Here is a 27,864-nt window from a genome sequence, read left to right as displayed (position 1 = left end):
TTAAAAAATTTTCATACAGTGTAATGATCCTTAAGTGCACTTTAAGCTTTTGATTTTAATTTCAAACACCATTGATTTTTGGATGTCTTTCTTGTACAGTAGTGATTATTTTTATTTTCTCAGTTTTGAAATTGAGTAGTTAATTTTTGTTGGGTACCAGGAGAAATATGAATACGTAGTTGGAAATGCTAGGGCTGATGGACTGGAAGATGAGCTTTCCCTAACGTTTGAACCTTTTACATATACAGGTTATTCTTTCTTTTAGTAATGGCAACACATTTTACAGGAGAACTGGCAGAAGTTTATGGCTCTGTTCAAGGGACTAGCTCTCTTAATACACCGACTACAGTGGCTAGTGGCAATCTTATTATTTTGGAAACAACTCCAGCCAGAGCAGGCAGAGTAGCAAGAATTGAAGTGAATGCAGCAACAACAGGCTGGGTTGCTATTTATGTAAGTTTTTTTGTTGAAAGCTTTGTTTTCTGTGTTATTGTATCCCTTTTTCTTTCTTTTTTTTCTTTTTTTTTAATCCAAGAGGGGTATTTGAGCTGTAGTACATACAAGTTTGTGGAAAGATTTTACTTTGTGTAGGTAAAGTTAGAAAATCACTTTAGTTGTGATCAGTGAGGTACAGAAAGTTTGTTAACAGAAGGAAACATATTAAGAAAAAGGGCTTTATCAAGTGGACAAGATTCCTTTAGTCCTAAATTCGTATAGTTTCTATACTGGGTACTATAGTGAAATTGGATAAGTCATTGCTACTAAAAGGTTATGACAACACATTTTATGGTAATTAATGTTACTATCGTTAAACATTTATTGACCCCAAATATTCGTAAAGTCTGCATTTCCAAATATGCAAGAAAAGTTTCACTAAGTCCTGTATCAGTGAATTGTCAGTTTAGTCTACATGTAAATACTGTAGTATTTTAGTATTCAAGAGTCGGAATGATTTTTAGGGGAATTTAAAGAAAAAACTGTGGTGAGTAGCACATTACATGTTCAGTATCTGAGAAAAAAATGAGTTCTGGAAGCCTTGGATGAAAAGAGAAAAAAGCTAATGAAATAGCCAAGAGAACGGTATAAAACACCAAAAGCAGTATGATAAAGAACAGACATAGCAGAATTAGAAATAGAACGGAAGAATATCAAGACTTCATTAAGAGTTATACTACCGTCAACCCGCTATATTCGCGTTCTCGAGATTTGCGGACTCACCTATTCATGGATTCTTCTTTGGACCCCATCTACCCATTATTTAGGGTATATTTGAAGTAGGATGTTATTTAAGGTAGGATACATTTGATACTGAACTGTCAAGATAGGCGATTATAAATGTTTTTAGAGGTGGTTCTAACCATTCGTGGGTTTTAACTATTTAAGGGGAGGGGGTGGTCTGGTACGCATCCCCTGCAAATAAGGGGGAACACTATGGGCAAGGAAAGTGTGAATAGAATATGAAGATGATATATAAAGGAAATTGAGATGACCAGCTGCTTAAAAAGTAAAGAGGAATAAGAATATATTGGGGAGAGATGTGGAAAAATATTGGAGAATGTGCTGTATAAAAAGATAAGAAAAATGGTTTACTTAAAGTATCATCCTACATCAAATATACCATTGAATTGATATTATTAATATCATTTCAAAGTCATCTTAAACATTTTACCATTAGAAGAATATACACAGCCAATAACACAAAGAGAGAGAGAGAGAGAGAGAGAGAGAGAGAGAGAGAGAGAGAGAGAGAGAGAGAGAGAGAGAGAGACAGCATTATTTGACCATCATCAAAAGTGAAATTATTCATTAATTATTTTAGAGATTAGTAATGAGAGAGAGAGAGAGAGAGAGGAGAGAGAGAGAGAGAGAGAGAGAGAGAGAGAATAACTTCTTATGATCACAAAAGATTAAAATAAACTTCTATAGGTAACACTTCTTCCCCTCCACTAAATACATATGTATATCTTTTTCAGAGAAGAGAGAAACAGAGAGCTGAACCAGTATCTATTTGTTGAACTATCAATTCTTTGGCAGGGAGAGAGAGAGAGTAACAGAAACGCTTATTATTGCCTGTCTTGAAGGTTCAAATACCAAATGTATACCTTGAGTAACATCATACATCAAATTCTTCTTAAATGATTATCATATAACTGTATTAATCTTTGAGATTATATTACTATAATTTCAAAGCCACTGTAAACATTAGTACCCTAAAAGATATATATGTACATCCTTCCAGCCAAGAGAGAGAGAGAGAGAAAGAGAGTTACCACTGTGACATGTATCTTGTGGAGAGAGAGAGAGAGAGAGAGAGAGAGAGAGAGAGAGAGAGAGAGAGAGAGAGAGAGAGTTTTCCTTACAGTATTTAAAAGTGGAATAGATAGATTATTGTATGTATTTCTTTAAAATACTTATGAATTTTGTAATTATAGTTATTTTATTATTATATTAAATTATTATTGTTGAAAAATATTAATAACAATGTTACATACATGTACAATAAAAATTATCTCTCTCATTAAAAGAGAGAGAGAAAAAAAATTGCATGAAAACCATTAAAATCTTTTTACCAGTATCTGGGCATCCACCAGTTATTATTATTATTATTATTATTATTATTGTTTATTATTATTATTATTATTATTATTATTATTATTTTAAATATTAATAAACATATACATCTACCATAAAAATTCTCCTTACTTGAAAGGGAAATGGAAAGGTTATTTTTATTTCTTTGAGATATGATCACTTATGAATTTTGTAACTACAGTTATATTATTATTATTATTGTTGTTATTATTATTATTATTATTATTATTATTATTATTTATTTTTTTTTTTTTTTTTTTTTGCTCTATCACAGTCCTCCAATTCGACTGGGTGGTATTTATAGTGTGGGGTTCCGGGTTGCATCCTGCCTCCTTAGGAGTCCATCACTCTTCTTACTATGTGTGCCGTTTCTAGGATCACACTCTTCTGCATGAGTCCTGGAGCTACTTCAGCCCTCTAAGTTTTTCTAGATTCCTTTTCAGGGATCTTGGGATCGTGCCTAGTGCTCCTATGATTATGGGTACGATTTCCACTGGCATATCCCATATCCTTCTTTATTTCTATTTTCAGATCTTGATACTTATTCCCAATTTTTTTTTGCCTTTTCTTTTTTCCCTTCTTTCCTTTCTTCTTCAACTCTGGTGTCCCATGGTATTGCGACATCAATGAGTGATACTTTCTTCTTGACCTTGTCAATCAACGTCACGTCTGGTCTGTTTGCACGTATCACCCTATCCGTCCTGATACCATAGTCCCAGAGGATCTTTGCCTGATCGTTTTCTATCACTCCTTCAGGTTGGTGCTCGTACCACTTATTACTGCAAGGTAGCTGATGTTTCTTGCACAGGCTCCAGTGGAGGGCTTTTGCTACTGAATCATGCCTCTTTTTGTACTGGTTCTGTGCAAGTGCCGGGCATTCACTTGCTATGTGGTTTATGGTTTCACTTTTCGTATTGCACTTCCTACATATGGGAGAGATGTTATTTCCGTCTATCGTACTTTGAACATATCTGGTTCTTAGGGCCTGATCTTGTGCCGCTGTATCATTCCTTCAGTTTCCTTCTTTAGCTCTCCCCTCTGTAGCCATTGCCAATTGTCATCGCTGGCTAGTTCTTTAGTCTGTCTCATGTATTGTCCGTGCATTGGTTTGTTGTGCCAGTCCTCTGTTCTCTCTGTCTTTCTCCTGTCTCTGTATATTTCTGGGTCTTCGTCTGCTTTTATTAGTCCTTCTTTCCCATGCACTCTTTAGCCACTCGTCTTCACTGGTTTTCAGATATTGCCCCAGTGCTCTGTTTTCGATGTTGACGCAGTCCTCTATACTTAGTAGTCCTCTCCCTCCTTCCTTTTGTGTTATGTATAGTCTGTCCGTATTTGCTCTTGGGTGTAGTGCTTTGTGTATTGTCATATGTTTCCTGGTTTTCTGATCTATGCTGCGGAGTTCTGCCTTCGTCCAATTCCACTATTCCTGTGCTGTATCTGATTACTGGCACTGCCCATGTGTTTATAGCTTTTATCATATTTCCGGCGTTGAGTTTTGACTTGAGTATCGCCTTGAGTCTCTGCATATATTCTTTTCTTGTATCGTGTCCTTCATCTCTTGGTGTTTTATATCTCCTCCTTCCATTATTCCCAGGTATTTGTATCCTGTCTCATCTATGTGTTTGATGTTGCTCCCATCTGGTAGCTTTATCCCTTCAGTTCTCGTTACTTTGCCTTTTTGTATGTTGACTAAGGCGCATTTTTCTATTCCAAACTCCATCCTGATGTCCCCAGATACAATCCTTACAGTCTGGATTAGGGTATCTATTTCCTTGATGCTCTTACCATACAGCTTGATGTCGTCCATGAACATCAGATGGTTGATTCTGTTGCCTCTTTTCTTGAGTTGGTACCCGGCATCCATCTTCTGTAGTACTTTTGTCATGGGAATCATGGCTACTATTATTATTATTATTATTATTATTATTATTATTATTATTATTATTATTATTATTATTATTATTATTATTTATTAAAAATAATGGCAGAATTCACAGAATTGATTTTATACAAAATTCTTTCAATTCTCCGTATGATTTGTCTTCCTGGCACGCTGGTATTGCTAAGCAGCTGTCCAATATTCATCGTGCTGTAGGACGTCAATGGATTTTTGGGCTGGTATTATCAATGATGCCAGGGTATCAGGGACAGGCTGACTAGAGGCCCTTCCAGTAATTTATGGACATCAGTAAAAGAGCCCTTATGTCCTCTTTCTAAGAATACCCTGTCATTCTTCTTCAGGGAAGTGATTAGTGAATGACACTATCAAATAGGTGAAGAATGTTTACCTATTGTCAAGGTAAAAGTGCATGAAATCAGAGCGATTTCCACTTTTTTGGCATTTAAAAAAACCCTTCCCTGATGGAGATCCTTCAAGGAACTTTCTGGAGATGCGAGTCAGTGTTTGCATCACACCATCTGAAAGAGATTGGAACAGTGTATAGGAACAGTACATTAGACCCGTTATCAGTGTTGGGGAAGGGAACTTAGGAACCATTCTTTCCTACCTTTTCACCTTGATTTAAGGTTGAAAGATTTTGGGAATCTGGGGGTACTCTGTACCAGGATACCCTCCAGTTGTTTTGGTGAAGGGTTGGAATTTAGTTTTATGGTATAGGTAACATTTTTGATCTGGTCTTTGTTGGTAATGTGCTCTGGGCAGGGGCATTATGTATTTAATCTTTGCAAGCGATTAGACCATAGGCTTCACTTCAAAGCTCCCACTAAGGTCGTAGGCGACCTGGGTCAAACTACCCAGCCTCTAAAACATAGGATGGGCACCGACCAGAGGTAGTATTTGCTTGCAGCAGCTCACTTACAAGACAAGGAAGCAACAAACATTTCAGAAATGTGAGCTCCCTTTGCTATTTACAAATTAATTATCACATAATGATTATGGGTAGAGTATTCCATGTATCCCACCTCTTGTCAATGTGGAATCAGCTATATAATTACTTGGTTAGTTACTTATGTAAAAATGACATTTTTATAATAAAATAAAATTTGACATATACTTACCAAGAAATTACAGAATGGGAGCCCACCCTCCTCCCAGCACATGGATGATTACGTATTAGTCATAAACAAATTGAATGACTTGGCTCAGTTGTTCCTCTCTCCAAAAGTGGGTGGGACTAGTTACCTATAACCAAAACAAAGAAGAATCGCTACCGCAAATTCTGAATTTTAGCTGCCAGTGCTAGAAACTGTTAGCTGTGTAATTATTTGGTAAGTAGTTGTGGAGATTCTACAACGTTCCAGACAGAGAGTTGATACAGTTCCTTCATTGGATGTGAGAGATTCTGGACTTTTAGGGGATGTTTCCAGCATAGGTTTTGTCGCCTTGATGCTCACACTTTTATGACTTAGTCACCTTAGTTCCAGATTTACACTGACATAACCAGATTCAACAATCGTCTTTCCGTGATTCAAGGATGTCCAGCCAAGGGATGATGCTCTTTCCTTTTATGTATGTGAGCAATTTTGCATGTCCATGGATGTGTTTTCACCTTAGTACTGTTGTCGATCAAGGACGTCCATCCAAGGAATGATGCTTTCATTTGATGTACGGGAGAGATTCTGCACATCCATGGCCGTGTTTCCTGCAACACTAGGACTGCTCTTGACTCATTATTTGAACTTCTGTTTTTTTAGTCACCATCCTTGAGAACGCCTTGTTGATCTTATATAAGTGTCTTGATGGCACAGACGAAAGAGTTTCTACACGACCATGGACACGTTTTCAGCCTAGGCCGTTGTCTCCTCATCAATCGAACTACCATGGCTTAGTCACAGTGATTCCAAAACTCCTCCCTGTTGAAGTTCTTCAAGGCCTTCTGTTCATTGTTCCAACTCTCATGTCCATGTATGTACGTGCGTCAGTTTTGTGCAGTTATTCTTCTAGTTGGCCCTTAGGCCTTGCTCCTCAGCACCTCTTGTCTATTCGGAGAGATGGTGTTTGAGTTTGCATGTCCTTGGATGTGACTAGACACAAACGTCGTTCAAGGGAGGAAGCTGTCTCATGATGCTACATCCAGGAATGGACCGTTGACCTAGCCCATGGCCATACAGCATATCTATACAATGCTTTTTGGTCACATAGGTAACGTGCTATGAAGCATGTTACATGTTAGTGTCCGGTGGACGTTCCATGTCATCTACATACGACGAAACAATGGTAACATCCAATGGACATTCTATATCATTTTTGTATGGGATTGATCTTCCAATGAAGTTAATGAATTCCTATCAGACCCGTAAGGCATTCATTGTGGGTATTGATAGTCTTTGTGTTGACCCGAAGATTTAACCCTACTCAAGGTAGGAAGAATTCTTGTTTCATCATTTATATCCAACCTAGGATTCCACAAGAATATTAACCTTCAACTAAGACTATATCTGCTCCAAGGTAGTGACAGTTAGTCAGTTGGTTGGTTCATTTACAGTGAAGTTCTGTAGAACCATTCTACTCTATGCTTACGAAGCAGGATTCAATTAATTCTGATTGTATAAGGTGTTTTCTTGGTGCAAATGGCTAGTCCGAACCTATCTGTACCAACTTAGTCAGGCCTAAATGGTTGAATACTTAGCCTAGCCTAGTTAGTTTGAACCTGTCTTTACCAACTTAACCTAGCCTTGGTGGTTGAGTTCTAAGCTTAGCCTAGCTAGTTCGAACCTATCTATACCTTCATGGTCTAGCCTGAGTGTTTGAGTTCTTAACCTAGCCCAGCTAGTTCGAACCTATCTTTATCGGACCTGCTCTTCAATATTCTGGGGGAATGTTCTTCTGGTTCATGACCTCTGCAGGAGGATGATTTTCCCATTTCCCCATTCTTCAAGAGTTTGGGATTGGGTTATGTTAGGCTGGGTACAGTTCCTAACTTAGCATACCTTTATATATCCAGGTATAACCAGACCAGTACTATGGCTCAATATCTTAGTTGTTCTGGTTTGAGCAGGAGTTAAGATCCCGCTTTAGCATTGCGTTATGTTGCTCAGGAATGTCGCCATGTTGGTTCCTAAGTCAAGAAAAGGGGGCTGGTGTCCTATCATCTTAAGATGTTTCTTTGTTGAGTAGCATACTAAACGTATGTCATCATAGGGAATCTTCTGATAGGTGATTAGACAAGCTTACTCCTCATCATCAAGTTCTGGCACCAATACTGTGCATGTAGAAGCACATGACATCAGAGGAATAAGTTCCTCCCTGGCATTTAAGAAGAACTTGTTTGTTCATAGAATTTTTAATGTTGGTTCCTGGCTACGTCAGACCACTTTCACTTTCTTCCACATGATGGTTATTGCCCACAGGTCCCAGCACACTTTTACCTTGGGTCTGAAGGTGGCTAATCAACAAGTATAGCTCATCCAGTGCCCTTGGTGGGACAGTTCATATCTTGCAGTTTGAAGAATAGACACATCCAATGCTGGAACTGGCTTGATGCAGGCGAGTGTTGCAGTCATACTGTTACAGCACTTTTTATGTTCTCATCAGCTTCACTCCTCTTTCTAGTAACGGGAGTGAAGAGTGGTGACAAACCAGCTTCATGTGGCTGATATGGTTTATTGCTTGAACAGATATAATTTTTTTTACTTCCAGTATTTAAACCCATCGGACTGGGTGTTAGATGTCCACATATCTACATTGCAAAGGCTTAGGTCCTCTTCTGTAGAATCCTCATTTCTAAGAAGAATGATCAGGTGTGCCAAACCTCCAGTTGGTTCAGGATTCTCATACCTCCCTCCAAGTGCGAGTCATCCTAATATTAAGACCAAAGGTTTGTTCCGCGTATGAACTAATGACAAATTTTTTATTGATTTGTATTTTTCATTGCTAACAAACCTGAGGTCTTAACATTGATTGTTCACCTCTAGCCACCCTTCATATGTCTTATCCGGGTTTGGAAGAAAGACTAATGCGTCACTAGGTTCTTGACTTGCTTCCACCTCAGCTATGTATTGGATGGCCGATGCCACAGATTCCTTGTATTTATAATATTTTATTGCTTTAACCAGTTTCCAGCTGGCACCAGAAGATTTATCCTGATGTTAAGACCTCAGGTTTGTTAGCTATGAAAATTAGGAATTAATTAAAAATTTGTCTTATTTATGCAGACACAAAAGCAAGTACGTACATTATGCAAGCAGAATACAGTGCTGATTTCTTTAAAAAGAGATCTGAGTCTTTGATGGCAGCTCAACAAGATTTTGTCAGTAGCTTTGGTAATTTAGTATTTGTCTGCTTTTGTGAATTTATTATTTGTGGATGGGAATGGCAGAGTTAAAGCTATCCTTAACAGTTTCCTTAAGTTTGGAAAACGTGAAATTATTTCAGAACAACTTTCAACAGGTCAAACATGAAATGAGTAAAACAAATAATTTTTTTACTCATAAAGAAGTGAAGAATTTTCCATATGTATATTTCAAATTCAATATTTAAATTTATAGAACTATAGATGTTTGAATTTATGCAAGTTTAAAAGGATATAAACATCCCATTCAAATGCTGCAGTGCTATTATAGACTGAGGATGAGTATTGTGTGAATGCCTGTTTTTTTCAGATTTAAACAACTGAAGGTGATTTTGAAAAACTAGTTAAATTTTTTGTTTTGATCACTGTATTTGTATCAGCTTTATTTTGTAGTCAGTAAGTTATACCAAAGGTGTAACAAAATGATAAAATGAATTTGTTTGGTGTTTGAAATTTCAGTATTCACTGTTTCTGCCAATCTGTAAAAATCCAACATGTTTTTAACTGTTGATTTTGTGCTTGTATATAAGCATGCAAACCATCACAGACACAAAGCAAAGTACTGTTTTGTGATACTCATTATGTATCAAACAAATATTTGGTCATTTTGGTAACTTTGAGCGTGACTGTCTATGATTAGAATAGTGCAATTCCTTTTTTTTTTCTTTTTTTTTTACTTCCAACTAAGAATGTTAAGCTCTCATAAAGTTCCCCCAAACTAGTTAAGGTTCTATAGAATGAGAAGCAGCTTTCACTAACTCCAAGTTGATTGCTGAACTGTGCAGTGTATGACAAACTTTTAAAAATTTCCATCTGGAGCTCAGGATATCTTGGTGGAATCAACCTCCCATTTTGCCTCTGCCCCAATATCTACTCCTTTGCTTATTGGTAAATGTAGATGGGTTTTGCATTTTCTGTTCTCTTTTTAGGAGAAACAGACTTGACCCTGTTATTCAATACTAAAAAGTTACCTTTGTTTTTGAGGTAGGATATATCGCCCAGTCACCACAGTATCTATTCAAAGGATGATTCCATATCAAACAAAGACTGACTGCAAAAAGAGTGCAATGTAAGGTGTAACAATTTTGAAGGAGATGTTAATGAATCCCAATTCCATGCATTCCCCCCCTTCCCCCAAAAAATAATCGCCTGTGACCATATGGTGAGTAGGGATATAAAGTTAATTGTCACACAATTGGTGCCCTTTCAGCCAGGCTTAAAAATCTTTGGCTGTATTAAAACTTAAATGTTTTGAAGGAGGAGAAGGTCAAGCAATCTTATTCAGACTATATACAACCAGATACATAAGCAAAATATGTATGTCAAGGGTATGGATGTGCAACAAAGATTGCTTAAGAAAAATGAGATGTCTGGCAAAGCCAAAGCCTTCATATTTGCACAGGTGTGCATGGAGCATCCCCTAAAGATAGGACACAAATATCCTTTTCCTTTACAGAAACGTGAATTTGGTATCATACATGCATAATCAAAATAATTAGGTACAGCAAAGGAAAACTCAAACTACAATTATGTGAACAACCTAAGGAACAGTTCTGCTAATAAACCATGTATTTGGAAACCTTTGGAAGGTAGGCTTGATACAGAAATTATAGCATTAGGGATTTCAACAGCAATCCTTAGGTTCATCAGAGACTCCTTGGTATTGTCTGCAATAAAAATGTGTTCAGTAAATAAGGAAGAAATATACAATACAATATGTAACCACAAAAAGACCGGCATTACTAACAGAATTAATTGATTTTTAGGTCACAAAATAATGGATGCACTTTTATCTTTTACACTGATTCAAGTAATGTACTTACTTTCTTAAAACACTGAATGGTTACACATTACATGGTACAAGAAGTGCAAGATAGCTGGCCCTCCTGCATACAGGCAATTGCTTGAAAATGAGCTATTGTTGGGTACCACTTATTTTGGCCAACAGGGCATCTATTTATTCCTCATAGTGACTAAAGTAACCACGCACAAGTATAGTTTAAATTATGGGCATTAAAAGTTGACTAACTTGACAAATATAAAACTGAAAGTTATAAAAAGGATTTTGTTTTACGTAGGAAAAATCTATTTCTGGGCGATTGGTTCGTGTCGCCCAGCGAAATATCCTTTAATCCATTATTTCTAGGGTAAATGATCTAACAAATACCAGGGAATAAACAAAATAAAGAAAAGGTCAGTATAACTGACTCGCTCACCCTCCAGGAGGGCGTCGGTATGAACACTAGGGCGAGTGAGACCACTACCACGAACCTCTTGCCAATAGAAATCTCCCACAACAAACACAAGAGGAGAGCCGACCCACAGAACGGGGCAGCAACTACTACTACTCCAACCCACGCTAGGGACTGCCGCGCCTCTGGTGGCCATCCTTAAGTTAGCAGTCAATTTTGAGCGCAGGGTTGGGAAGAGGTGGGATTTCACTGGGCGACACGAACCAATCGCCAGCAAGATAGATTTTTCCTACGTCAAAATCCTTTTTCTGGGCTCAGTTCGTGTCGCTGCGCGAAATTGTACCAGAGAATTAGCACAAGATTGAAAATAAAGAAGGTCTCAATAAAACTTAAAATTCAAATAAATACTATAATTGCAAGAAAATATATACACATACACAATTGTTCATATAGTGTGAAAAGGAACAATACTTAAAATTAACTTAAAGTTAACATATATATACAAGGGCTTACATGGGATATATGTTGAACTTAAAACATGTGTATGATTATCATAGGTAAAAATACTTAAAGCAAATACAATTAAGCAGTATCAGTAATAAAGCATATATATGAACAAACTTACAGTACAATATCTTAAACAAGTTTATAGATCTTAATAAACAAATCCATAACCATTGTAAATGGAGATGTGGCACCCTAGCATAAAAATAAGGGGGCCACATCACAAAGATCATTATATACAACAATTGTGGGTGACCCTAGCAAAAAAATAAGGGACACCCACTAAATCATCACAAGAGCAGCTAAGACTCAAGGGTAGACGTAGATGAACAAGGTAGGTATAGACAAACTGTTGGCTGAGATAGGTAGAAAGGAGATCTGGATCTTCAACTCAATTACTAAGCAGAGTCGGGGTAAACTATGTTACCCGCCGCAACTGCTGAAAACTTTAGAGATTCCAAGGACTTTAAGTAGTGACGTTTAAATACTGTCGGCGATTTCCATCCAGTATACTTTTTCAAATCATCAAAATTCATGTGTTGAAAGTAGTTAATTGAGGTGGCTACTGCCCTGACATCATGAACCTTGGGGAAGGATTCAGGGTTAGCTTGTTTAATAAAGTATAGGATCTGTTGCCTTATACCTTTAATTGATAAAGTACCACCTTTTTCTCTTCTAAAGAGAGGACCCGAAGAGAATGAGGATGTCCTGGACAGAAAGGCTCGTAAGGTCGTTACTGGACAAAGAGAAAGATCTTGAGGAAGGGGTATAACCTTCCAAGGTTCCCACCTCAACAAAGGATCCTCATTTTTTGCTAAAAAAGCTGCGATCCGAGAAAGCAGAACTTCTGAGGGAAGAAATTCTACATGATTCGCATCTCTGGATAACTCCGACAGTTCTGAAATTCTAGCTCCTGAAGCCAAGCTTAATAAAAATAGTGTTTTTCTTAAGAGCATTATAAATGAACATGTCGTATTATCTGTATCTGAAGCCAGCTTTAGAACATCATTTAAGAACCATGACACTGACGTAGGCCTTACTGAAGGTCTAAGTCTAGCACAAGCCTTGGGAATAGACGAAAAGTAAGAATCTGTTAAGTCTATGTTAAAACCCAGTTGAAAAATCTTCTTCAAGGCTGATTTGTTTGTCGTAATGGTACTAGCTGCTAAACCTTTTTCAAATAAGGATCTGAAAAGGATATAGCTGAATTGATTGTCATGATTTTAATGTCTGATTCTCTCAGGAAGGATGCCAACTTTTTAACTGCAGCATCATACTGCCTTAAAGTTGAATCTCTTTTATCTGATTCCAGGAAAAGAATATTTCGTGGATCGATATTTGCATCTCTCTTGGCCGCAAACTTCATGAAGTCCATAAAGTTAGGGTTTTGAGAATTCCTGAGGAAGCGAACACAGTCTTCATTTGTACTGACTGGGAGAGCATGGGATTGGGAATTCGAAGAGGACGAAGACCCAGTTCCAGAATCAAAGGGTACCAGTTGCTCTTCGGCCAGTCTGGAGCTACTAGAGCTACTTGACCCTTGAACGTCCTGAGTTTGTTCAGTACTTTCAGGAGAAGATTCACTGGAGGAAAGACATAAATCTTCTCCCAGTTGTTCCAATCTATGGACAGGGCGTCCGTGGCATAGGCCAGAGGGTCCAGGTTGGGGGCCACATAACAGGGAAGTTTGTGGTTCGCTTGAGATGCAAACAGATCTACTTGCAGGCCTGGAACTCTCCGGAGAATCCATTGGAACGAACTGTTGTCCAGTGACCATTCCGACTCCAGAGGAACTGAACGGGATAGAGCATCTGCTATGACGTTTCTCACTCCGGCTATATGGGTGGAGGAGAGGTGCCAACTGAACTTGTCCGCCAGGGAAAAGATGGCTACCATGACATGATTCAGATGTCTTGACTTGGAGCCTCCCCTGTTTATACAATGGACTACCACTGCGCTGTCCAGAACTAACTTTATGTGAGAGTTCTTTGGCGGATGTAACCTCTTCAGAGTCAAGAACACTGCCATTGCTTCCAATACGTTTATGTGAAGCTGGCGGAACTGAGGTGACCATGTTCCCTGAACTTTCTTGAACTGAGAATATCCTCCCCAGCCGCTTAGTGAAGCGTCTGTGTGAATAGTAATTCCCGGAGGAGGAAACTGAAGGGGTACTGATATGGACAGGTTCTTCAACTTTGTCCAAGGGCACAGACGATTCCGTAGAATCTGTGGAATTGATGATAACTTATCCCTGGATCTGACATTTGCTCGTGAGCGCCAGATCCTGGTTAAGTCTTTCAGTTTGGCTTTCATCAAGATGTTTGTCACTGAGGCAAATTAGAGGGAACCCAGGATTCTTTCCTGGTTTCTCCTTGAAGCATATTTGTACTTTAGAAATTGTTTCACTGACTTCGCTATTTCTTTCCTCTTGGCTGATGAATCGACAGAGTATGGGAGGATAGATTCCATTGAATGCCCAGCCATTGAAAGTTGGACTCCGGAGTGAGTCTTGACTTTGTTCTGTTTATCTGGAACCCAGATACTCCAGGAATTGAATTACTTTCATTGTGGCTTTGCGACATTCCTCGACTGTTGGAGCCCAAATCAACCAATCGTCGAGATACGCTACTACCATTATCCCTTGAGACCTCAGTTGTTGGACGACTACTTCCGCCAACTTCGTGAATACCCTGGGTGCTACATTCAGACCGAAGGGAACTACCTTGAAGGAGAATGCTTGATCTCCCAGTTTGAAGCCCAGGTAAGGGCGAAAGTGTCTTGCAATAGGGATATGATAGTATGCGTCTGTAAGATCGATAGAGGTGGTGACGGCCCCACGGGGAAGTAAGGTCTGCACCTGCGAGATAGTCAGCATTTTGAACTTGTCGCAGCGAATGGCCAAATTTAAGCGGGACAAGTCTAAGATTACCCTTCTTTTTAGTGAGCCTTTCTTTGGTACGCTGAACAAGCGACCCTGAAATTTTAACCTGTTGACTCTCGCTATTGCTCCTTTCTGGAGGAGCTCCTCCGCATACTCCGTCATTTCTTTTGAAGGAATGGTCTGGATGGAGGAGGATCTGCAATCAACTCCAACCCAGGCCCTTTGACACAATGCTTGTGCCCATTTGCTGAATCCCCACCGATGCCGGAAGAGAAACAGCCTCCCTCCTACCTTCGATATCTCACTGCTGCTGGGTCGAGTGACCTCCGCGGCCCCACGGAAGTGTTTTCTCCTGTTGAGTGACCTTCCTGATCCTCTCTGACGAAAGGATCCCCTAGCTCTACCGCCCCTGCCGAACCGGTCATAGTCCTGGAAGGCTTGGCCCTCGAACACTTGGTTAAAGGCTGGGGAGACAGCGTAGGAGGTGGAAGGCTGAGCCTGAGGGGAAATCACATAAATGGGTTGAGTCGGAGCCTTCGAGGTAGAAGGCTGGGCTGATTGGACAATTGGCACAGCCGAAACAGCTTGGTTAAAACGTTGCTGCTCCTTCTGGTAAGGCTGGTAACTTTTAGTTTCTCCTGCATTTTACCTCTTGCAGGTTGATCTTGGCGCCTCTTAGCTGTGAGACCCCAACGATCCTTGAGGCTCTGGTTGAGCCTTGTTGCCTCAGCCTGGACCTCCTTGACCATGGATTCAGGAAAGAGGTCTGCCCCCCAGATGTTGGAGGAAAGCAGCTTATTCGGTTCATGCCGAATAGTTGCTTCCTGGAGGACGTGTTTCCGGCAATTGACCCTGGCAGTCACGAACTCGAACAAGTCTGACTGGACCGTATGAGTCTGAGACTTGGTCAACAGCTTGAAGAGCGGCTCTGAAGCATAGGAAAGAGCCGCTACTTCCGTCATTGCCATGGTATTCATGGACCTGGCAAGCTTAGACTTGGCCTCAAACTCAGCTTGAATGAGGCTATCAGGGAGTCTAGGTAGCTTCTCGCCGAACTGGTCCATGGCACAGTCTGGCTTGAGCTTACCCGCCGAGAAAGTATTGGGCAGATCGTCCCACAAATCTCCAAATGAAGGGAGCAAAGGAGAGGTGGGGTCTGCTTCCCTCAACTGGGGTAAGGGTTCTCCCTTCAGGCCAGCTGGAATGGTGACCGTGGCAATCTTAGTAAGAAGGGAAGAGGGTTTCTTCATCCATCGTAAAGATGGTGAAGGGACTCTTAAAGGCTTGAATCCTAGTGTTTGTGCAGTCCATTTCATCCAAACACCTGAGCCACTCTCTTTTTGAGCCTGGTCCCGGGAGTAAATTACCGTCTCCCTCGGGACCTTATCCTCCCTAGTAGGGCATGGCTGCATCCGTTAGCCTGGCGTAGCCAATGAATGGCGGTTGGAGGTCTCTCGGATAGAACTCGAAGTCCTCAATCCCTCGAGTACCACACTCCGGGATGGAGGATAAGTCCGTCCTGGAAAGGGGCGTATGAAGCCACTTTCCAGGGGTTGTTCATTGAGAACGGAGGCAGAGAATCGTGAGGAGGAAGCTGTACCAATCCAGCACCGAATGCCGGAGGAGTAGCCAGAGGGGCCTGATTGAGCCCGGCAATTATGTTGTCCTGGGTTGTAATCCTTTCGGATAACCGGGAGAACATCTGCTTCATACTATTCCTCAAAGAGCCTACCAAGTCTCCCATTTGTTGCATCAACCCAGCGTTGGGATCCAAAGTCGGAGCCGATGCGGAGGTGGAGGAATAACTCGGGAGAGGCACCAAAGGGAGAGGAGAGACCGCTGGCTCCGCCGGAGTACGGGGCCTCTCCTTGGAAGACCTGCTCTTTGAGAACCTAGAGCTAGAAGCCGAAGCTCTACCTTTCTCTGCTCCGGGATTTGTAGCCGGAGACTTACGAGACGATGACGCCGACGAAGTCTTTTTGGACGACGACGACGTCTTCTTAAGGGTTTTCTGTACCCTCTGGCCCTTGACTTTGGGTTTAACCGAAGCACTAGGCGAAGAGTATTGGAGCTCAGCTCCTGTAAAGCCTTGGAAGGAAGCTGGAGAAGTAGCAGAAGAAGAAGATCCAGTGGCGCCCAAGGGAAGCCCTTGGGCGTCCAACGTACCTACCTCGACCAACAGGTCGTCAACACCTACCATTGGTTCCAAGTTCAAATCTAGCGTCGCGACTTCCGCCGAGATATCCTGGCCTGGTTCCTTCATGGACGCAGCGACCTGTTGCTGGATCGCTGACATAGTCGGGGCTGCTTCCGCCGGGTCGACGTATCCCGTCGACTTGCCGCTGGGGAACAGCAGGACAGCCATCCTCTTCTCAAGAATGTAGGGCTGTCCCTTGGCGGCGTTTTTGCCGAAGCCGCCGACCCAAGCCCTCAGGGTTGCAAGGGCGGTCTCTCTAACATCAGCAGCCTGGAAGAGAGGGCGTCTATTAGTTTTAAGTTTAAAGTTGAAGTTCAACCTTAAACTAAAACCGAGGTTAAACCTACAATATTTGGGGATGTATTTCACAACATATAAGGAACTTAAGCTTAAAAGAAATCACTAAAAATTAACTTGAGATATAGTACAGTATTTACAGTCTATGTATACAGCTGGAAATACTTACCCCGTCCAAGAACTGACCCACGAGATCATAACAGATCGTACAGGTCTCATGATACCAGACCTGCAGATTCCCATGCGGAGTCGCGCACGGAGCGTGGGACCTACAGACTTCATGTCCGCAGGGGTCCTGGAGCATGGCGTTGCATCCTGGATGCTCACAGTTGGTGGTCTGTAAGTGGAAGGATACATGAGTACCATAAAGACATCACTTACAGGCTAAATTAGAACTCCGATGCATGCCGGAGAGTGAAAAATTTTTGGGCATAACCCCTCCCCTACCGCCTGAATAGGCTATAACTCCGGTGTATAAAACAGGGCAAGGGAGGGACCCAGCTTAAGCTAGCTTAAATTAAACTTATGATAGACTTAAGCATAAAATAGCACTAAATTCCGGAAACGATTCCGAATCGCGGTGGTATCCGTCTCCCCAGTGTGCCGATGAGACGGGATGGTTAGGCAAATGAGACCAACTGCACGCCTGAGGTCGCCCGCAAGCTGGAAAACCAGCTCCCTCCCTCGTAATCGACGGAGCTCCGGTAAGAAAAATAGAGCAACCGACAATCTGGGGAGGGGCGAGAGGACGAAACAGAACTCGAGCTTACAGCGGGGCACGGAACAACAAAGGAGAGGGGAGGCCACGCCCCCCTACTTCGTCACAACGGAGCACCGTGAAGCAGAGAGACACGGTCATACCCAGTCCTGCGCCTGTCCAGCCTCCCCTACTCCCTCCGCATAGGGAGAGAGGGAGACAGGCCCGGATGGAGCGAGCAAGGACGGACCTCCCTCCCCCCAGCTCTATGGGAGAGTGGGAGGAGGGCAGGGTGACTGGGACGGGCGTCTGGCTGTATCGCGATCACAGGGTGACCACGAAACGGTAACACGATAAAACAACGAAATCTATAGCCTAGGATAATGCAACCAAACTGATCAGCGAGATGCAACCGTAGATGCAACAAAACTGATAAAAGGAAGCAACAAAACTAATGGGGACCATGATATAATAAACCTAGGCTAAGATAACGTACCAGACGCCCTAGGCTAACCAAAACAAATAAATAATTAAAATAACATCAAAGTAGGGGAAATAAAGTTAGTAGGAGAAAAAATCCAGGAGTGTACGACTAACCCGAGAGAAAGTCTACCACTCAAAGCTAGCCTGGGCTGATACTAAGAGCTATGGCTAGGGTCTGGATAGAAGAGATAATGCCTAAGCAAGGTAAAGAAAGACATGCATGCATGACATAAAATCAATGCAGGCTGGATCCCCTAACATAATATTCATAAACAGGTATAGAGACGTAAAAATAAAGGGAAGGTTCTAGGTATGGGAGACCAAGAACGAACCCGCCACGAGGCAGAGCAATGTCGCCATGCTTCCGGCCGAGAATCAGCATTTATACCTAAAAAACGGCAAATACTGACTCAAGGTAGGAAAAAACTAAGTAGGAACCTTTCGGAATACTTAACTTAGCTGATGCGATGGCTGAACGCTCCATGATAAGTAAAAATCCTCGAAAAAAGGCACGAAAACACAGAGAGATAAAAATTAACGTCTCACGGGTTCGGGTCTAACTTAAAGGATGGCCACCAGAGGCGCGGCAGTCCCTAGCGTGGGTTGGAGTAGTAGTAGTTGCTGCCTCGTTCTGTGGGTCGGCTCTCCTCTTGTGGGGTTTTGTTGTGGGAGATTTCTATTGGCAAGAGGTTCGTGGTAGTGGTCTCACTCGCCCTAGTGTTCATACCGACGCCCTCCTGGAGGGTGAGCGAGTCAGTTATACTGACCTTTTTCTTTATTTTGTTTATTCTCTGGTATTTGTTAGATCATTTACCTTAGAAATAATGGATTAAAGGATATTTCGCGCAGCGACACGAACTGAGCCCAGAAAACCATTGGTAATAAAGAGCAATCGTAAATTTGTCTAGAATGCACATGGACTTTACCTATATATTGTACACAGCTTTTTATTGCTGAAATATAAAGGAAGAATTGGACTGTATTATGATATCTGCAAGACAAATGTTAGTTTTTTGTAAAATATTGAGATGGCTATTTATCTGTTCATCCACACTTTTTCTGTCCACCCTCAGGCCTTATTTACTACTGAGGCTAGAGGGCTGCAAAATGGTTTGTTGACTATCCACCCTCCAATCATCAAACATACTAAATTGCAACCCTGTAGCCTCTGTACTTGTTACGTATCTTATTCAAGATTAAAATTAACCATGATTGTGCATCTGGCACCACTATAGGTGCCAACAACACAGACCACCACTTGGCCATGGCCGAAAGTTTCATACAGCATAATACATTGTACAGAAAACATATTGCATCAATCTTTCTTTGGCTTATTTTTACTTGTTATACATGATTGCACTTGACAGGAATAAGGCCAAAATAAAGAATATTGTTTTAAAAGACAGGACTTTGTTTCTTATTTGAGTTATCAATTGACAAAAGCTTCAGTTGTATTTTATGAGCTTTAACATTTAATGAAAAGTGCCTAATGATAAGATTACCCTCATGCTTGTCTTTTAAATCCACATCTTAATTTAATCTAGTCCGTTTCCTGCTCTATACTACAAAAATTTGAAGAAGTTTCAATATAGACTTTTCATCATTTTAGTTTAATAAAATCAATTTTATATTAACTGGTGTGTATATTACTAGGAAAACAGTGTTGGACTGGATATTTTATTTTATATTTTAAATTCTTTTATGATATATGTTATAGGGTGTGCAACCGTCATGCACCTCAGGTGCCTACTGCTGGGAAAGTGAGAATTGCAGTTCAGGCTGCACCCAATCCTCTCCACCTTTATCGTGTGCCAGCACTAGTACGCTGTGTGTTTCATCTATTCGTTGTTCAGCTGCATCATGTGCCGCAAGTAAGTCATTATCATATTTAGTGTAAAGACAAATTATATTCCCTATCTTCTTACGGATTTATTGTCAGTGTAATGCCCATAAGTATTGGGTTACCATCCTTCACAAAGCAAATCATATTTTAGTCATACAAAGATAAAACAAATGGTATTGTATATAGCAGCATGTATATTAAGAATTACGCTTTATACCATCTGTATGTACATACATTCTTTCTTTTAACCCTCACAGTCCGGGCTAGTATTTAAGGATGGCCAATTTAAAACACAAACTAAAACTCATCAATGGAAAAAGAAAGCTATGCATATGCTCACGGTATAAAAAAAAAGTTCTTAAAATAAATTTGGTACCTTCTACGGAAAGTTGAAAGTTAATATTTCCCACCCTGTGCGGGCTTCTTTTCCTTAACACAGTTCTTAAAATATGCTAATTTTACCAAGTTATAAGTGTTATGGGTAATATTTTTTTATCGATTTTTTCAAATTATAATTACAGCTCAAACAGTATCATAACAGATAAGAACTAAAACCAGGAACAAAGTCTGAGTGGATTTATTGTAAAATATTTACGACACATCCTTAGATGGGAAGTTGTGACCCAGACTTTACCACCAAGCTATATGTAAACATAGTATGTTTCCCGTCCACAAGGGGTTAATCTTCGGCTGAAAACTTTTATGGACAAAGTCAACAGACTAAACTCAAGGGGCTCCAGAGGGAAAACAATCTGCAGGGAGAAACAAGTTGCATGAAAAGGTGTATGAAAAGGGAATAGGTATAAAATAAAATCAATATACCCTAAATTCAGATGTCAGAGGGAAGCAGCAATAAAGTTTATCCTCTTAAATATTTGGAGACCATGTTATACTACTGTACTAGGCAAACTATTCCAAATTTTAGTTGTTGCCAAGATAAAACTCATAGTAAACTGAGTACTACTATTATGAAAGCCTAACACTAGAAAATGCCAGTGTTTGCATCTTGTGGCTAATTACACCAGTTTTATGGAACTGTTGCTTCCATAAATGCACTACTGTAGTAAGATCTTCACTTTGAAGCAGTGTTCACTTTTGAATGAAGCATTTAAAAAAAAATCAAGGATTGCAGGAATTTGAATGGGTGTGTGAAATGCTGCTAAAATAACAGACGAAACAGGAATTGAAATTTCAACAGAAGTCTTTGAACCAAAATGACAAAGGCAAGAACCTAAAAAGAAAAAAAAAAATGCAGACCCCGGTTAACGGCGGACTCAGTTAATGGCGATCCAGTTTTATGGCGCCATAATAGGGCAACTTTTGGTTATCGGCACCTTTATTGCACCATAACATACCTAACAGAGGCACCATTAACCATAAGCATAAGCACTATAAAGTTTTGGTTAATGACGGTTTTCACTTATCAGTACCCTGCTGAGAACGGAACCCCCGCCGATAACCGGGAACTGCCTGTATAGTTGTACGATAATAACAGAAGACCATTCACTTTAAACTGTGGAAAACCATTACAAAGTTAGCGTGTATTGTCCAGCTCTTGGACTCAGCTATGTAAGGGACTTATGGAAGATTTAAGAAACTGAATAACACTGCATATATGTAGTCTGTAGTCCTATTCATTATCTTAACAGTGGAAACAAATACTTGTCCCCCTGTGAATTTTATGGATTTGAATATGAGCACATCCTAGACCATAAAAATGAAGTGAACACTAACAAAATGAAGAATTGAAGATATAAAACTATATACGTATTTGAAAGAGGGAGGAATGAAAGTGAAGGAAACTGCCTTTCAATTTAAGGTATCTCATTTGCTTGGGTCATACTGTAAACAAGAGGAAGAAAAACTGGCTGCAAGGAGAACAGCAGCAATGCATTCGCTAGTAATATGCAAACAGTGTGAAGGGACTGTTTACTAAGCGATAAGGAAGGAGGACCAAATACACAAACAGATGATGCTTACCCATTGACTATTCATTGAATTGCAATTTGGAATGCAACAGATGTAATAAATGGTTTTGCCTCTTTAACAATTTTTTGAGTGGCAAAGAAGCAGCTTCCAGTTCTCAAGATGCCAGATTATATCTGGATGGTTTGGGTGACATCATAGACTGATATCCCTTGCATGTAATTGTCAAAAGAGACACTATTCAGTACTAATGCTGTTCCATAGAAAAATTACAGTTGGGCCTAATCATGTTCTAGCTGTTCATATTTTATGATACAAAAAGGCTAAGCATTATATATATATATATATATATATATATATATATATATATATATATATATATATATATATATATATATATATATGTATATATCTATATATATATATATATATATATATATATATATATATATATATATATATATATATATATATATATATATATATATATATATATATATATATATATATATATATATATATCTAAACATGGTTGATCCAGGCATTTTTTGCCAACTACTGCTCATATGTACTTCAATAAATGGAAGATGCTGATGTTGGTGCAGCCTGAGCACTTGGATCTGGCGTAAATGTGAGAAAGAGTACTGGTGTTCAAGGTTTCCCAATATGATGCTTTTGGTACTTTAGTGCCAAACACTTATTAATCTAAAGTTCTGACATTGATTTAGTGGAAATGAAATAAGTTTCAAGAAGGGCTGGTCTACACTTTATGTGAAGTACTACTATATTATTTTATATATGCGTTTCCTGAATATTACTTATCTTAACATTTTCATTATTATAAATCCTGATGTTTCTTGTTTTTCCCTAGCTTCTACTCCATCAACTGGCTTGAAATATCGTTTCATCATCAGTTTCTATGTAACTGTCGCAAATGCTCCTTTTACATACCTGCTAGATTATTTGACTGTTGAAGTTTATGAAGGAGAGAGAATAGCCTTTGGGTGTGCTGTGTCCGCTGATTGTGGGACTGGCGCTGCTAAGGTATGTTAACATGAATGTTTTACGTAGTTAATGAATAAGTTTTCGTCATTTATAGCCATACAAATGTTCTGGAGGCATAAAGTTAGGAGCTTCAAAATTTTTCAAGATTGTGTTTCTTTGTGGCATTGTGTGAAAGAGTTTAGTCTGGTTGGGGATCCCAAATAGTTTTCTAAATATGTCAAAAGTCTGCTAATGGACATGCTTTGTAATATTTTCTGTGAATTTCTTTAGTCATAATTAAAAAATATTAAATTTGTCCAGGTATTTAAGAATGCATCTTAGAAGCTCAGTCCAGATATTTAAGAATGCATCTAAGCAGCTCATTCAGCCAAGCAGTAGAAAAAAACTTTACTTGTAAGGTCCACTTGAACTGAATCCACCATCATTCCCTTAAGTATAGTTAATGGACAGTGTTATGTTCTGGATCTCTTGATGATATGCCAAAAAAAGTCACCTGCATTAAGTGAGTTAGGAATACTGAACACTAGGAATTCTCTGTAGACAATTTGAAGTAATTTATGGGGTAGAAGATGAAATCTAGACAAAGTCTATGGAATATTTTTATTTAGTATCTATTTGATAGATATAAGAGGAACTGGTTTTCTGTTTTAATTCTTCAAAATAGGGGATTTTTACATTGTTCTGTTGAAGAATTGTATTCCGTGATATAGTTAAATAGATTATGTGTAGTATTATACACCCCCTTAAATTCCATGTCCATACCGCTGGTTCTGTCTCATTGCCATTATTGAAATGAAAATTGAAGGTACACTCACGTCAAAAACTTATTACTACATGCTTGAAAAACTTTTCCGACAATAGGTTAATAGTGACTTCTAGCACTATTTGGCAACTCCACTGCAAGTGCATGAAACAACAATCGGCACTGTTGGTGCATCAAAGAAATTACCTACCATTTCCCTCATAATACATTATACGTACTTGATTAAAGAATGTAACTATATTTCAAAGGTCATCTCTATTCTTAAGTAGTATAATATTTTTCTACCTCAGTGGCCTTCATTATCTTTGTGTTTATCTTTTTCATGTGTGAAAATTGTAGGAAAATTGTAGACTTTGGCTTACAAATATTCTAAGGTGAACTAGTATTTGGCATAGTAACATCAACAATTACGACTTCTGTAAATATTTTCGGGCTTATTATGATTAGAATATTTCAAGAATGTTTTTTAAAAGATTAATCCTTGGTATAAATTTAAACTAGTGAAACATTGATGCTCGGATCGGGAGAAATCTCTGGTCCACAGACGTATTTCACGTTCTCCTACTAAAGACCGGACCTTTAAGAGTCTGTATCCATCAGGGAGTTTACTTCAGCATTGTTCCTTGCCCCAAGACCATGCTCGTTTGTCTTCTCATGGATGTGTCCACGACTTGTCACATGGCCGTGTTTGTGTGAAATGTGTATTTTTGGGCATAATTTTCAAATTCCGAGATGTTCTGCTTCTTGATTCTGCAAGATTTTCCCATTCTTTAAGAAGTTCGCTTTGGGTTGGGTTAGGTTCAATTCCTAGCTTAACCTTCCTTTTCATACGAATAACCAGATCAGTAATGTAATTCATATTCTGTTTGTGTTTTCTTCGAAGTAGGTAGGATCCATCTTAGCTGTTTCTTTAACAAATGGGGGGTGGGTGGGACCTATCACTATAGGGCGACTCCTTTGCTGAGTAGCATACTGATTGTATGTCAACATAGGGATCACCTTATAGGAATCTCTACCATCCAAAATGCACATTTCCTGGGTAGCTCAAGGACTTCTCCTAGGGCTACAGTGTAATTACTTTGTCATGCCAAAGTTTACAGTAGGAGATTTTGAGCATATCTGTGCTGAGTTTTTTGTTTTAGGACATCCCCATGTGGTATCCTATTGTCTTTTTGGTCTACTTGGAGACCTTTGTTAGACCTCTTCTTGGTGATCTTGGTGACGGATTCTAGAGTTCTTCTAGTCATGGTCCCAGAATTGTTCATTGGAGATGAAAACTCCTTTCTGCTGCCAGCTTTACTCATTTTACAGTCAAGGTGCACCACTGTGCAGTCGACACCTCTGTGGAGCTCATAGTAAGCTACATTCCAAGCAGGAGGAATGTGGTAGCCAACGATCTGGCCATTGGAATAAAGACCTATGTATGAAGTGATCTCTGCATGAGGACATAGTGGTTTGCCATTTTATCTTTGCCACTGCTTCAACAGGAAGCTGGAGGTCACTTCTTGGAGGTCTAGGATCCTCTTCCTCAGACAGGGGGCACTCTTCAGCATCCTTGGCACAATCTCCAGGGTATGCATTCCCTCAGTTCTGCCAGATCCATCATGTCCTGGACAGAGTAGTTGGATCCGTCAGGTCTTGGACAGAGCAGTGAGCCCCAGGAATTTCAGGATGCCCTTGGTGGTGCATCTGTGTCCACAGGCAGCTTGGTTCCCAGAACTTCTGTATCTTCTGTCTGCAGTTCCAAGAGGATTCCTCCATGGAGCCTCTCTTGCCAGCCTTATGTGGAAATGTTCCGCCAGTCAGTAAAATTTGTCATTTTACGGCTGGAGAGACTAGTATCTCCTGAGAGCAAGAAGCTTTTCCAGCAAAGCAGCATGCCAGATGTCCAGCTATTTCAGGAAATCTTCGTCAGCAGTTTACCAGGGCAAGTGGTCCACCTACTATGGTTGGGGCCATTGCCAGTGTTTCTCTCAACTATGAATTTCAGTGAGCTGTTAGTGGATTTTCTATTCTTTCACAGAAATGAAAAGCTCTTCCTGTCTCAGCTTTCAGGGACTACAGGGCCACCTTTGGGTTAATCCTTAATCCGGTGCTTGAAAGGCTTGGACATCTCTTCATCTGGGAAAACTGGGTGTTGCTCAGGAGCTTTGAACAGTCCTATTCAACAAGAGAGCTCTAACATGTGATGTGTTATCTTACTTTGGTCAAGAGTAGTATCACTTGAGCTCCATTCAAACCACTACGTCAATCGTCGGTCGCCATGGCTTCCTCAAAGAGGGCGGGTGAGCTTCATGGCACAAGTTATGACAGTAAAAGCACCAGGGGTGAGAGTTCTGAGACCTTTAAATTTGTCCTGGATTTCTTAGGTAAGACTCAAGCTCCCTTGGTTCATGATGGCAAATTTGTGTCGTTTTCATTCTTCTCCTGAATGAATTGGTAGACAGTGATCTGTAGGAGTTTTTGCATTGTCCTGTCAGAGCTCTGCCCTGCTATTTAAAGGATTCTCCACCTAGGTGTCATAGACTTTGTGGTAGCACTAGTCAGTCCAGAATGGAAATTTCCAAGATCTGTTCATTCTGGCTGTGTGAGGTGATTAAGCAGGCATACTTCTCATCAGATATTTCTGTCACAGAGTCTGTGCAGGCTAGGGCATATGACATCAGAGGAATTAGTTCCTCTCTGGCAATTAAGAAGAACTTGTCTGTTCATAGGGTTTTGAATGCTGGTTCCTGGCTTCAGCAGATCCCGTTCACTTCCTTTTTCTGAAGGACATTGCCCACAGATCCCTGGACACTTTTTTTTCATGGGTCTGGTGGTGGTGGCCCATAAAGTTCTGTAACTCATCCAGTGCCCCCAGCGAGACAGTTTGTACCTTACCTAAGATGATTGTGTGGGAGAGAGATGAGGAGATGGCTGGTCTCCTCCTTCCTCTTTTTTTTCCTTTCTTCTTCCTTCAGGTGGTTTGAAGAATATGACACGTCATAAGCTGGAGCTGGTTTGTTACAGGTGAGTGTGGCAGCCATACTGGTTGCGCATATTTGGTTTGTTCCTATACAATAAACAAATCTGCTTCTCAGTAGCATTTACCCCTCTCTCTAACAAGGGGAGAGAGGAATGGTAACTAATCCCTGTGGTCTATGTGGTTTGTTGGTTGAACACAGTTCGTTTTACCAGATGTATAGTGGAATAATTAATAATTAATCTCTCATGTGCTTAAGATCCAAGTGTAAAGATTCCTCAGATGGCAAAGAAAGATTGAATTACTGCTCAACTTGTTACTGTACTGAAAGGGGAAGGAGTTTAATACAGTCACCTTTCTAAGGAACCACAGCTTTTACCAAAGGATCTTTCTAAGGGAAACACAGCTGTGGGAATGAATGAATAACAATGGAGGGTCGCACAAGCACTGATAAGAGATTAAAATGAAACATAATTAGATTGCCACCACTCTATTGAACATTACCTTTCTCTTGAGATATATCTGCACATTAAATTTCTCTTGAGATATATCTTTGTAAATTGTAGGTAAGGGAAGTCGACTTCTTCAAGGCGTTGATAGGCAAAGCTTTTCACATGGTGGCCCATAGCCACGTGAGTTCAGTAGTGGAGCTATGTAGATGTCCCACGGCCAAGGGGTAGTTTATCAGGTGTGACCTGACTCGAACTGGGGTTTGGGAGAAAGTGAGGCCTTTTTCCGTATATATATATATATATATATTATATATATATATATATATATATATATATATATATATATATATAAGGGATTTTATTGTAGATAATATATATATATATTAAGGGATTTTGACGTAAGGAAAAATCTATTTCTGGGCGATTGGCTCGTGTCGCTGCGCGAAATATCCTTTAATCTATTATTTCTAGGGTAAATGTACTAACACATACCAGAGAATAAATAAAATAAAGAAAAAGGTCAGTATAACTGACTCGCTCACCCCTCCAAGAGGGTGTCGGTATGAACACTATGGCGAAGTGGAGACCACTACCACGAGCCAAATGCCAAAAGAATTCTCCCACTACAAAATCCCCCCAAGAGGAGAGCCGACCCACAGAGTGGGCAGCACATACTACTACTACTCCATCCCATGCTGCCGACTGCTGCGCCTCTGGTGGCCATCCTGAAGTTAGCAGACAATCTTGGCGCTGGGACGGGTAGGGCGGGATTTCGCTGGCGACACGAGCCAATCGCCCAGAAATAGATTTTTCCTTACG

General features: G+C 40.1%; 1 protein-coding gene across 2 annotated transcripts in view; it reads left to right on the top strand.

The window, feature by feature from the left end:
• LOC135219572 (polycystin-1-like protein 2) overlaps window positions 1–27,864 on the top strand; it is a 444,330-nt gene that overhangs the window by 61,798 nt on the left and 354,668 nt on the right. For both annotated transcript variants that reach the window (XM_064256448.1, XM_064256449.1), the window contains exons 6-8: window positions 287–453; window positions 19,812–19,965; window positions 22,735–22,907. In XM_064256448.1, the coding sequence (XP_064112518.1) occupies window positions 287–453; window positions 19,812–19,965; window positions 22,735–22,907 (494 nt within the window). The remainder of the gene's footprint in view (window positions 1–286; window positions 454–19,811; window positions 19,966–22,734; window positions 22,908–27,864) is intronic.

This window comes from Macrobrachium nipponense, chromosome 1 (assembly GCF_015104395.2).
Source record: "Macrobrachium nipponense isolate FS-2020 chromosome 1, ASM1510439v2, whole genome shotgun sequence".
NCBI classification, from domain to species: domain Eukaryota; kingdom Metazoa; phylum Arthropoda; class Malacostraca; order Decapoda; family Palaemonidae; genus Macrobrachium; species Macrobrachium nipponense.
This window is presented reverse-complemented; position numbering and strand designations above follow the sequence as displayed.